At 35.7% G+C, this 12,413-nt stretch overlaps 1 protein-coding gene across 1 annotated transcript in view; it reads right to left on the bottom strand.

Moving 5' to 3' along the window:
* Positions 1 to 5,960: 5,960 nt before the first annotated feature.
* Positions 5,961 to 12,413, bottom strand: part of Ndg (Nidogen) — an 89,123-nt gene continuing 82,670 nt past the window's right edge. Inside the window, exons 15-18 of the mRNA XM_074169965.1 lie at positions 10,938 to 11,240; positions 6,845 to 7,105; positions 6,313 to 6,508; positions 5,961 to 6,250 (exon numbers count right to left, since the gene is read on the bottom strand). Of these exons, the coding sequence (XP_074026066.1) occupies positions 5,995 to 6,250; positions 6,313 to 6,508; positions 6,845 to 7,105; positions 10,938 to 11,240 (1,016 nt within the window). The 3' untranslated portion in view covers positions 5,961 to 5,994. The remainder of the gene's footprint in view (positions 6,251 to 6,312; positions 6,509 to 6,844; positions 7,106 to 10,937; positions 11,241 to 12,413) is intronic.

Raw genomic sequence — 12,413 nt, 5'->3', positions numbered from 1 at the left:
TAAGTCCAAAACTTATTATTCAATTATCACTTTTACTATTCTTACAATAAAACTATTCTATTTTATGATAATGCAATCAATTTTCAACAATTTTGTATGTTTTTTTTTAATTTCAAATCTAATGTATAAAAATGGATGTTTGTTGATTGGTTGGTAAGTGATAAACTTCTACATCGCTCAACCGATCGTGATGAAACTTGACATATATATGTAATTTTTCATAGAGGTTTTTAGGCTATCCATTTTTCTGTAACTCGCCACTAGACGGCGCTGTAGAACAATTTTTTGAAAGCACTGTTCTATAACGCTGCGCACGCCTACGTTCGTTGATTCTGATTCTGTCAAAACATTGGAACAGCAGCGATACAGCAACATAGTACTGATTAGTAGTACAACTACCAAATTCTACGCGGGCGAAGCCGCGGGCAACAACTAGTTTATTATAAAAAAACCGTTTGGGGTTATAGCGCTCATCTGAGCGCCAATACCCCTTAGTGATTTATAATTTTACTGTTGTAGATATGCCAAGAAATCGTCAGCACAGGACCACCCCTAAAGCGGCTTGGACTGCTAAAACTATAATTGAATTCGAGCCACGGGAATTGAACCAGAATGTTTTCATTGATCAAGATTTTTTGGCAGCGTCACTGATGGCACAAGAATCGGAACAAATCGCTGAAAACGTAGACCCAAATGTTCAGAATTTTGAAGATGCGCATTCTGATGGCCTGGCTATAATTCCTGGACATACATATCCTTTGGCAGGTCCATCAAATAAGGATCAATGCTTTGGATCTGTTTTGACAGTTGCTTGTAACCAGATAGACCACTTCGGGGCTCATCTTCGAGGCTGAACTTTTCGGAACGAAATTTCGCAAACCAATGTCGAAAGTGCATGAATTAACACTGTTATTGCCTAACGTCTGGTTAATTTTTCAGGCTGTTTTGGCAGCGCTTTGGTTCAATTTGAATTCGTAGAGAATAATTGACCGAAAATCACTCAACGGCATCATATAGTAATTAACTTAAGAGGGACAAAAAATTAAAATTGGGGAAAGAAATGAACAGCATCAATGTATACACAATTCCCTGTCAATCATAGTAAAATAATCATTTATGGAGATATGGAGCTACAGAAACAACCTTAATATATAAACATTAAAAAAGTTCAAAAATAAAACCTGAATCAGAAATTGAATTCAAATACTGTTCTCAAAATATTCTACCAGTCTGTAAAAAGATTTCGAGAGTGAAAGTTATACGGTTACAAAAATGCCTTGAAGATCAGGCAGGTAAATGATTTGAACATCTACCGACTCTCAAACAACACAGAATGTATTGTTGATGCTATTGTTGGAATGAGTAGAGGTTTGTGGGGAATTTTACGTGTGAAGTAGATATTTTCTGATCTATAGAGCTCTCTTCTTTCGAACATGAGACTTACCGTCTCCAAAATAAAAGGAAAGTAATGTCCATATAGTAGTCCTGAACACGCGGGCATAAATTATTAAATGTACCACGTGGCGTATGTATTCATGTTACTTTTGTTAATCAAAACAAAATGTAACGGAGAAATAAGGGAAAGCCGAGGTGGTGGAATGAATAGTGTACATAATGGGCGTGTTATTCTATGCGATTTTTATACAATGCAAGTCCTAAATGATAAGAGCGCCCATGCAATTTCCAGGCAAGTCTAATATGTTTTTCAATTATTATCACAATACCAACTACTTCTAAATTTCGTACTCCTTCGCCTAGTATAAAAATAAACAAACCAGGCCAGTCTAAATTTCGTACTCCTTCACCTAGTATAAAAATAAACCAAAATAAGCATCAACATTCCAACCTCGTAAAAACTCTGCAAGGAATTTCTTGCATGGCAACAAAGTTGCATTGCATGAAAATTATATATTGCTAAACCCCCATAACTTGCTGGAAAGAATGTCTTGTGATTTACTCACTAAAGATATCACACCCGTATTATAAGCTTTACTTCCCAAGCTCGTTATATTATAAAAATAATGGTAGTATGCCAACACGTTAAAATAGATGAAATAATTATTAACATAAGATATTGAACTACTTTCAAAATGTTTTAGGAATGAAAGATCTAATTGGGATTCAATTAATCTGACAATTCAGGCATTTCAATAGGAATCATTGAATAGCGTTTTTCCACAAAAAAAAACAAACCGAGGGATATTCAATGGACTGAAAAACCGTCTTGACTACATGAACTTTTTAAATAGCTTTATATAACACAAAAACTCAGAGGTACCATAGCTCATCCAAATTATAAGACAAAACACTATTGATAGATCATGCTATACAACCTTGTTCCGATTGTGACCTTGCATATGAAGGACAAACGAAACATTTTTTAAACCAGATGAAAATAAAACATGCAGATGGTTGTCCTAAGAGGAATCGAAAGGAAACCAACAAGGAAGCATTGAGTACACAACACTTTGAGTTGGATTACAAATTTGACATTAATTCGACCAAAATTTCATTGGTTTGGACTTTCATTGTCTAATATGATTTGAATTGATTTGAAATCCCTGGAAGAATCTATAAAAAATTAAAAAGATTAACTGAAAAATAATTATATTAAACAAAAAAAACTGAAATTACAATGAAATAAAATACAAGCAACAATAAAAAAAAAACAAAAAATTGAACTATTAACACGAGATGAAAATTAAAAATTATTAACATGAAATGAAAATTTATAAGATTTCAAGCCAAATTACTTCACGACGTTTCGATTGTTGGTATTCACAATCTTCTTCGGGTGATAACTGGACTTATTCCTCCGAGATCTGACTATTTATAGGTCATTTGGGTACTTTCATCTATCCCCTCTTCCCGCTCTCCGCTTAATCGGTTTAAGCTGGAGCTGACCGTTTGGCGGGAGTTGGTCGTGTTCCGCTTGATTATAGGTTTCCATATGTTGCGTATCTCTACGCTAGCTTGGCTGAATGCGTTGTTGGAAAATATATGTGCGACTTCTTTGAATTTTCTCCTAAACCAGTGTACCTCCTTGTGGATGATTTCAGCTTGAGACCACTTGATGTTATGTTGATGAGTCCAAACATGCTCTGCTATTCCTGATTTGCTGGTTTCTCCTCGCTGTGTGTGTTTCTTGTGCTCCGCACTCACAGGGTATCAGGTAAATGCAATTCTTGGAATCGCAGTTCACGTTTGGTGGCCTGGTTTTCGTGAGGCTGCTACGGATAGTGTTACCGGATCTGAAGCAGGTTCTGATGTTGTACTTGGAACCAATTCTTCTTATCCTCTCCGATAATCCTCTGATGTAGGGGAGTACAAGTACTGGTTGTGGCGGCTTCTCTTCCTTGTGGAGCTCTTACTGTCTTCTAGCCAAAGTCTGTTCCACCATCACTCTGGAGTAACCATTCCGTTGAAGGTCATGCCTAGTTCCTTCTCGAGACCTTTTTTTGTATTACAGAGCCCCAAAGCACGGTCTACTAGAGTCTTGATGATTCCTCTCTTAATCAATTGATGTTGGTTGGATTCCTGTTTCAGATACAGTCCCGTGTGGGTGGGTTTTCAGTATACAGATGTTTCCCATTTAGTGTCTGTCCTCTTCACCAATACGTCTAGGAATGGTAATTTGCTGTGGACTTCCTTCTCCATTTTGAAAGTGATGGAAGGACCTTCGTTGTTGATGTACTTCAGGAAGAAATGCACCACGAAACATTTTCAACCACCTTCAAACAAACGTCGACCAAAATTGTTTGGAGACTGTGTTATCGAAGAACATAAACTTACCTTTAGGCGGCATGAAGAGGCATGTCAGTTCATTCAGAAAAAAAATCATTTAGTGCAAGTTCGTTGGCTCATTTTTGAGTATAACGACAGGTAAAACCTCAGTAGTACAAACTGAGACAACACAAAACACACAAACACAAAATTGCAAAAACTAAACATACCGTTTGTCTATGAAAAACAAAAGTTAGACTGTATTAAAAAAAAAGTTAAACTGGAACCTCTGGCGCAGAATAAATCCAAAAAACGAGCATTTTTTCCTATCACCAGATATGCAGCGCCAATGGAAACTTCAGGACACGAAGAAAACTTGGTAGAATTCTGAGGAAGTTCACCTTCAGCCAGAAAGGTAGATAAAAAAATGTATTTCTTCCAAAAAATTATTTGTTTATATATATATATATATATATATATATATATATATATATATATATATATATAAATCTCAAATTGAAATCAATATGGGAATGATCAAAAAGTACTTATCTATTTATTTTTTTGATTTTCATGGAATTATTTTCCAGCAGCTTGACTGCATTAACCTTTCTAGATTTCATATCATTTCTAGATACATGTGGATTCGTTTTCCAGTGGCATTTCAGCTTAGCTTCCCAAATTTCTGCTACCGCAGTTGTCGGTTGATTGGTCAAACCACCAACACTGACATAAAAAACTTGGCAAGTTGACTTGGGTCACACCAATAGGTGGTTCCACTTATGTTTCGCTTGCGTTTACGCAGCTATTTTTATCAAGTACTTTTCTGGGTTTTCTTATTTTGTCTTCAATCGAGGACCGCCTGCCCGGTACTGACGATGCCCAATAGGCTGAAACAGCTGGCTACCGGTGGCTCTTGAATTATCCAGACTTGATTAGAAGCGCTACACATGACAATCTTTTGAAGAGATTACATGTTTGTTTAAGTAGAGGTGGAGATGTGTTTGAACATATTCTGAAATAACACTGACGATTAAATTAACTCATTAATTTATGGGTTTATTAATTTCAGTTCGTGTTTCAGCGATAATAAAACTATTGTTTGAAGAGAAGTTTCATTCGATGGTTGAGGAGTATTTTAATAATTATCTTTTCATTGTATTATCTGTGACTAATTGAGAAACATCAAACGAAATCTGTTTTACAAAAATGAGGGATGAACAAGGAAACCATGTCAATTTCCGTTTGAAACAGTTTATCTCGAAAACGGTTCAAAATAGAAATAGTATTATCTGAACAAAGTTAATCTAAAATTGAATGTAGAGCTCAAAAATGTTGAAATATACAGGGTGTTCCTTTGAAAAAATTGAGTTCCACTCATTTTTTCATGATATCAAAGTAAATGCATTTTTTGAAGACCCTGTATGAGGCAAATGAAAATATGACTCGGAGTGAAGATCCTCATAGTATCACTCCACTCCATTTCAAATTTGATCGTTTTAGTGCAAGAGAGTTCAAGATTATCAGCATTTATAAAAGTTCATTTTTGGTAAAAAAAATATCGAAATTAATTTATATCTTCTAAACGGTAATAGATAGGTATAGGGAAATAGTATATGAATTTGTTGACAAAGTGATAATGAATCATAATATGATATTATATACGGGGTGTAGGTAATATTGACTTATGCATACTGTATAATTTTCAGGTTGATCCGTTGAATAGTTTGCCAGAAACGGCTAATTAACGCTCATCATGAAAAGCCCTGTATATATACATATAATTTTTTTTGAAACTTGTGTGAAATAAATTTAAATGGTTGATATGTTTATCTATGTTTGTTGATCTGACGACCTACAATAAATTCAATACGTTTTTCGAATATGTTAATTATATATGAATATAATTTTTTTCCTGCTTCTACTACTATTCTGAAACTAAAATCAGAATATAATGAGGGCATGCCGATCATATGAAAAACATATCGCATGCATCGGTAAATGGTCACAAGGGTGGGAAGATTTTATGATGAAGAATACACATTTTTCAGGAAGTTGATAAAGTTTTACTAATAAAATGTGTTGTTATTTTATGCCAGTTGATAACATAATACTTGAATAGTTTTCATTATTTGATAAATGTGGATTTGATCAATGATCAAATTCATTGCACAATTTCCAGTTTGTTCAGCATTTAAAAGTTTGAATGTGTAATTTTTAGCAAATAACTATCGTGATTTCTTTTTTCATTTATTTTAAAATATGAAAATACTATAAATCACATAATGGTTTTTCATTGGAATCTGCTTTATAACCGCAAAGACACTGTCTACTTCCTAGACCATTTGGTAAACAAATATGTCCACCTGGACACTGGTTTCTATAATATTCACATACATTAGACAATTGCGGGCAACTATTGGCCACTGCAACCAAGGTAAACAGTTTATTTCCGCTTCCTCCCAATGGAACTGGAATGGGTGGTAGTCGTTTTAGTGTTAACTTGTCTACTCTTTCAACTTTTTTCCTAAAACATAAAAAAACATTCACTTGTATTTGAGTTCGTTATAGTTGTGTATAAAAACTTACGAAATCCAATCTGACCAATATATCTGTTTGTCCGTACTTGCTATTCCGAATGGATAAGTGCAGTTCTCTGCAAATGTATGCTTGAGTCTAGTGTCGATGTGAATACATTCTATTTTTTTAGTTCCAGCGTCAGCATAACACAGTTGCTCGGTTTCATAGTCGATGGTCAAAGAATTAGGAAGTGATTGTTTTTCACCTACAACAAAATATATTTTGAAATAAGAATATATACCGATTGTAACTGTTGGCAACGAAATGATTGTACACGGCGCAATTCAGTGGGGACAGGAATTTGAAATTGTGAAAGAAAATATAGTTCATTTGAGCTGATATTTCTAACAATGAAGTGAAGAAGTGAAAAACCGAGACATCTTTAAAACATTCATTTACTTGGTTATTCTTTGTTTTCCTTCAATATAATTTACTTTAACAAATTTTTATTAAAAATCTTCCTGAAAATCTGCGCATTTGGGAAAAACTCTTGTTGGATACTTTTTAGAGACTATTCTCCGTATTTCTCAACAATACACACCTTGTATGAATATCCGCCTATCCGTACCATCAGCATTCGCCCATTCGATTCTCGGGTTTTTTCTATTCCAGTCTGACCAGAAAATTTTTCCCCGTTGAGGGTGCACAGCTATTCCCCTTGGATTTACCAAATCATTGTTGAACAGAGTTCTGCGTAATTTTGTGTCCAAATTTGCTACTTCTATAGTATCAAGAGTTGAATCAGTCCAGTATATGTTACGTGATAACCAGTCTACGGCTAATCCTTCTGGAGATCCGATTCCTACAAATAGAATTCCTAGTTACATTCTGAGATTCTCATCTGATTCATCAATAATAACAATAACTTCAATACAAGCTATAATTATTATATCTGAAAAAAAGTCCATTACTCTTCAGTATATTAGTTTATGGGAAAAACTATAAAATATCCTCCTTCACAAACGATTTTACTATTGCTTGGTTGAAATAAGCTCAAGGAATTAATATGTTTCACGAATGTTCATTGTGTCAAAAGCAGCTAATTGTCTCTTCCGGTGACATAATGTCCTCAATTGTCCTTAAAACTTATCCAAAATGGTGCTGATGAGGAGTTGATGAGTATTTTCGCCTGAAAGTTTGAAGTACACCTGCATAGTGTACCTAATATCATCTGTGGTATGAAATAATCATGCCATAATCTTAAAACCGCTAGTTAGCACATGTCACAATATGCTCCTACGACGAAAAGCTCTCAATTAGAGAGCACTTACTTGAAGAAAAGAGCTGAAACAGATTCAATGTTTTATTTAGGGTGATATACTGACATCCACATATTCTTGATTTCCCGAGTAAATCTGTCTGTTTAAAATCTGTTTCTGTTTTTCCGTTAACCAGCTGTCGCACCCCTACGAACGACAACCCTCAAAAGTCGAAACTTGTGCGAGCTAAGGATTAACGAGGTCTTACCATTCAACATGTGATTCCTAACACGTTTACCTAACAACAAATTAACCATCAGGAAAGAGACATAAGGAATAACAGACATAGAAAAATGAAGAACAAAAAAAAACGGATGGGGATGCATAAAAAGAGGAACATAGAAATAAATGAAATAGAGACACGAAACGTTATTAAATAACTGGAACAAGAAAATGAAGATAGGAAAAACAATAAAAACAAAAATTGTGATAAGTATTTAGAAAAGTATCAAGCTGAACTTCTCAGTAAAATTGGCAACAAATTTTCTAGCAAAAAATGAATGAAAACAATTGATGTTTGACGACCAGAAGATGTAAATTTAAGGATTAGATATTTATTTATTTATTCAAAAATGGGATACAAGCAGGTAAATACCCATAGAAGCATCCACTGATAGTAGTGGGTACAGAGATACACGGTGTCAACAGATACAAGAAAAAATAAAAATTAATGAATTGATAAATTTCGTATATACATACTAATTATTCATTATTTTTGCTATGTGTGGAATATTCTTTTCATAGTTATTTTAAAGGAATTCAACGTAATTGAGAAAACATTTACGTTACTACAATATTTGTTGAAAGAATCACACTTTCTAGTAATTGGGGAGTTTTTGCCCGAATTTGTGTTGAAATTCGGACTGGCAAGTAATTTTCTGTTTCTAGTGTTCCTATATGAGGAACGTGATGAAAAATTATTGATACTAGATTGGGTGAGTCATAACAGTTTGTTATAATTTTATTAATAAAAAGTAGGTCGGTTATTATTCTTCGTTGTTCTAGGAGCTGTATTTTGTAGTGAGATCGAATTTCGCTAATGCCAAATGTTACATAAGTCTTCGTTATTTTGAAATGCAAGAACCTCACAAATCTGTTCTGGAGCCTCTCTAATCGTAATTTATGTGTATCATGATGTGGGCTCCATATGACACTTCCGAAATTAAGTTTAGGTACTGTAAACAGTAGTACATAGATTTGATTGCTGCCTCGTTGTTGAAGTCTTTGCATATTCTGCCGAAAAATCTCAAGGTTTTGCAGCAGGAATTCATTACATAATCCAAATGGGGATTGAAAGTCATTTTTGTATCAAAATAGTTAACCGAGTAAGAGGAGTTCATTCCACCCATTACATTTTGTGAAAATGACAGGTGGACAAACTTAACGAGGGAAGAAGAGGCGGAAAATATAAAATATCTAGTCTATCAATACAAAGGATGTCATAAATCCAACGTGCATTATCGAAATGCACAAATTGCAAACAAGGGAGGCTTCAAACACAACCATATCGCAGATAAGAAGTACGTCGTTAATTCTTCAATGAACGTAAATAAATAATGGGAAATTCCAAATCATCTAGGTTATTATTCTACTCAATTGGAAGGCACTTTGAAACCCTCATTTATTTCGTTTAGAGAAATTTTAGTGAAGAAGTAAAAGCTCAGATACAAACATTTTTAATTGGCGATCACAAATGTGTTGAATTCCTATGAAGTTACTATATGCAATGACAGAGAAAATGATGAAACCGAAGTCCGAAACCTCGTGATCCAACAACAGTCAGCGCTCTGTTTCGATCCGCCAAGGTCTCATTTCATTTTCCGAAAAAATATACTCAATAACAAGACTAGAGGTTCTAAAAGAAAAGAAATTGTTGTAGGGGATATTAACAATATGGAGACAGATATGAGTATAATTAAATTTTCGAAATCCTTGGGATACTTTCACTTGATAATTGAAGATCAACGATAATACATTCAATGAATAAATTGTTGAACACAGAATAAAATAATCTAAGAAATACTAATGTATTATTTGTTAAGACGTCGAGAAGAAATAATTTTAACTAAAGGGTTTTTCAATAAGGGCGGAAAGATGTTGAAATGGAATAAAACAAGCTGTGTGTGAGGTATTAACAAAATTATTTTTTTATTTGAAAGGCGCATGTATGCCATTAAGTGTGGAATATGACATCATTCAAAAGCCCGCCTCGGCTTCTTACGGTGGCACGGATCCGAGTGGTCCAATTTTCAATGACTCTTCCGCATAGATCCGGCTGAATTTGAGCGATGGCCTGTGTTATGTTCACCTTTAGGGCATCGGTCGATTGTGGTTTATTTGCATAGACCTGCGACTTCAAGAAACCCCACAGGAAAAAGTCTAGCGGGGTCAAATCGCATGACCTTGGTGGCCAATTCACATCACCCCTGCGAGAAATAACCCTACCCTCAAATCTTTCATGCAAAATGTCAATCGTGGCGTTTGCTGTGTGATACGTAGCGCCGTCCTGCTGGAACCACATGTCGTCTAGGTCCATATGGTTCAATTTGGGCCATAAGAAATTAGTTATCATCGTTCTGTACCGCTCGCTGTTGACGGTGACCGCCTCACTAACGTCGTTTTCAAAAAAATACGGACCAATTACGCCGCCGGCCTAAAATCCACACCAAACGGTAACTTTTTGAGGATGCATTATCACCTGGTGAACCTCGCGTGGGTTGGTGTCGGCCCATATACGGCAATTTTGCTTGTTAACACAGCCATTCATCCAAAAATGCGCCTCGTCACTTAAGATGATTTTTCGGCCAAAATTGGGCTCCTCTTCCAAACGATTCGAAGCCCAGTCAGCGAACAAACGGCGTTGTCCATGGTCATGAACTTTGAGCTCCTAGGTTAGTTGGATCTTGTACGGGTGTAGGTCCAAGTCCCGACGCAGAATTCGCCAAGTTGAAGTCTGCGAAAGGCCGAGTTCTGGTGCACGGCGATGAATAGACTGCCTCGGGTTCTGCTGTACACTTTCACGGATCGCGGCGATGTTCTCGGTCGATCTTGCGTTCCTTGAACGTACGGGTGTTGGCTGATTGTTTACTGAACCGGTCATCTCAAATTTGGCCACCAAACGTTGAAGAGTCGACTGTGAAGGGCCACAACGTCTACCGTAAAATGGACGCAATGCACGCACCGTTTGCGTTAACGAACACTCATTTTGATAATACAGTTTTATCATTTGACCGTGCTGTTCAATCGTGTAACTTGCCATGAACAACTGAATAATAAACAAAAGATTTGACAGATGTCACCAAAACAAAATGGCCGCCACGGGGGGCCAAAATCTATCCGCGCCAATTGAAAAACCCTTTATATGTATTTTCTCACCTTTCACTATAAAATCTTCTTTCCCACTTCCATTGACAAAAGAGCTTCTGATTGCTCTTCCGCTAATGTCACTCCAGTATATCCTCCCTGATAAACAATCCACGTCTAAACCTACTGCTGTTTGGAAAGCTTTAACCTGAACTGGTCTCCTCAGAGATCTGGTGTTATCAAGAGGAATCTTCAAAGTCGCCATTCCTTGGTTGAGTAGGAGAAAAGTACCGTCGTTGCGAAATATTTCTCGACAGAAAGAACCATTTCCCATGTAACCAGTGTTGCAACGGCAGATGAATTGGCGGTTTGAATCTGGAGAAAATATAAAAACTATTAGTATTTATGGGTAGAAAGAAGTAGTGGCTACCTTATTCGAGTCCGGAAGACGGCAATGAGATCAGGGTGAAATTGACCTTTATCTGAGAAGTGACTGATTTCAATACTATAGCCGTAGCTTCAGTGTGTTCTTCGGTGGAGAATGAATCCAATGTTGATACTTTCGTTTTATACGAAAAATGTATAAACTTGGACACACTTAAATCGGAGATCAATATGTGGAGAATAAAATGGAAAAATGGAGACCAATAGAGGCTCTTAGTGAATGCAATGCTGATATATTTCTCAACTTTAATCCCCTTCGAAAATATTGTCCACACTGCTTTTCACTGTCTTACACCATAGCGATCTTTTTCGACTCCCGAAAGATTGAAAACTTATTGAAGAAACTCAACCGGAAAAGACAGACTGATGTTATGACTTTATTGGTTGTCCATATACAATGTTAATTTTTTCAAAAATTTTAGAGAACATTGAATGTCTTTGCTTCTTTTGATTTTTTTAATAAATAAGTGATGAGTGGTGCCCTGTCACCCCCTGTCGCTCATTTGAAATATCTTCAACCATCCTCCGATAAAACCAGTTTTTTTCGAACTGGAGAAAATATTTCTGTAGCGACCCGAAATAAACTGCAAAAACAAAAATTTTGTAGCCTTTCACTTTCAAACCTTTGGTATTTATATCACCCTTCACTCCCTGAAATAAATGGCTGACTACGGATATGATATGCATTTACGAGTTTTTGTACGTTGTCTTTGGTAGTGCCCGCCTTTTCAGTTTCAAAGTTACTGGATATTAGATTCATTCTTGGCAGGATGCCTTCAAGAATTTTAACAATATTTTCGGGAAAGAAAGGTTTTGGCTATCTGCTTCTTTATCTTCATACAAATATAAATAAAATGTGGGAATCTTCCAAATTAGTAGAAAGCCAAAACCTTTCTTTCCTAAAAACTAATATCTTCTAAAAATACCCCCATTTCAATTCAAACAAAATTCCTATGGCGGAGATTAATTCAAATGAGCGAAGGAATGTCATTACGTACCGTCATAGATGACATGAGTAGATTCAATTCATTTGTGACATAACGTCGTTACTGATATCCAGATTGATGCTGAAGAGGCAATAAGGCAAGTGTCTTATTCCGAAAC

The sequence above is a fragment of the Leptinotarsa decemlineata genome, unplaced genomic scaffold (genome assembly GCF_025532065.1).
Source record: "Leptinotarsa decemlineata unplaced genomic scaffold, Ldec_3_MD MMD2_P_RNA_scaffold_6, whole genome shotgun sequence".
NCBI lineage: Eukaryota > Metazoa > Arthropoda > Insecta > Coleoptera > Chrysomelidae > Leptinotarsa > Leptinotarsa decemlineata.
The sequence above is the reverse complement of the archived record's forward strand: the minus strand, read 5'-3'. Positions and strand labels throughout refer to the sequence as shown.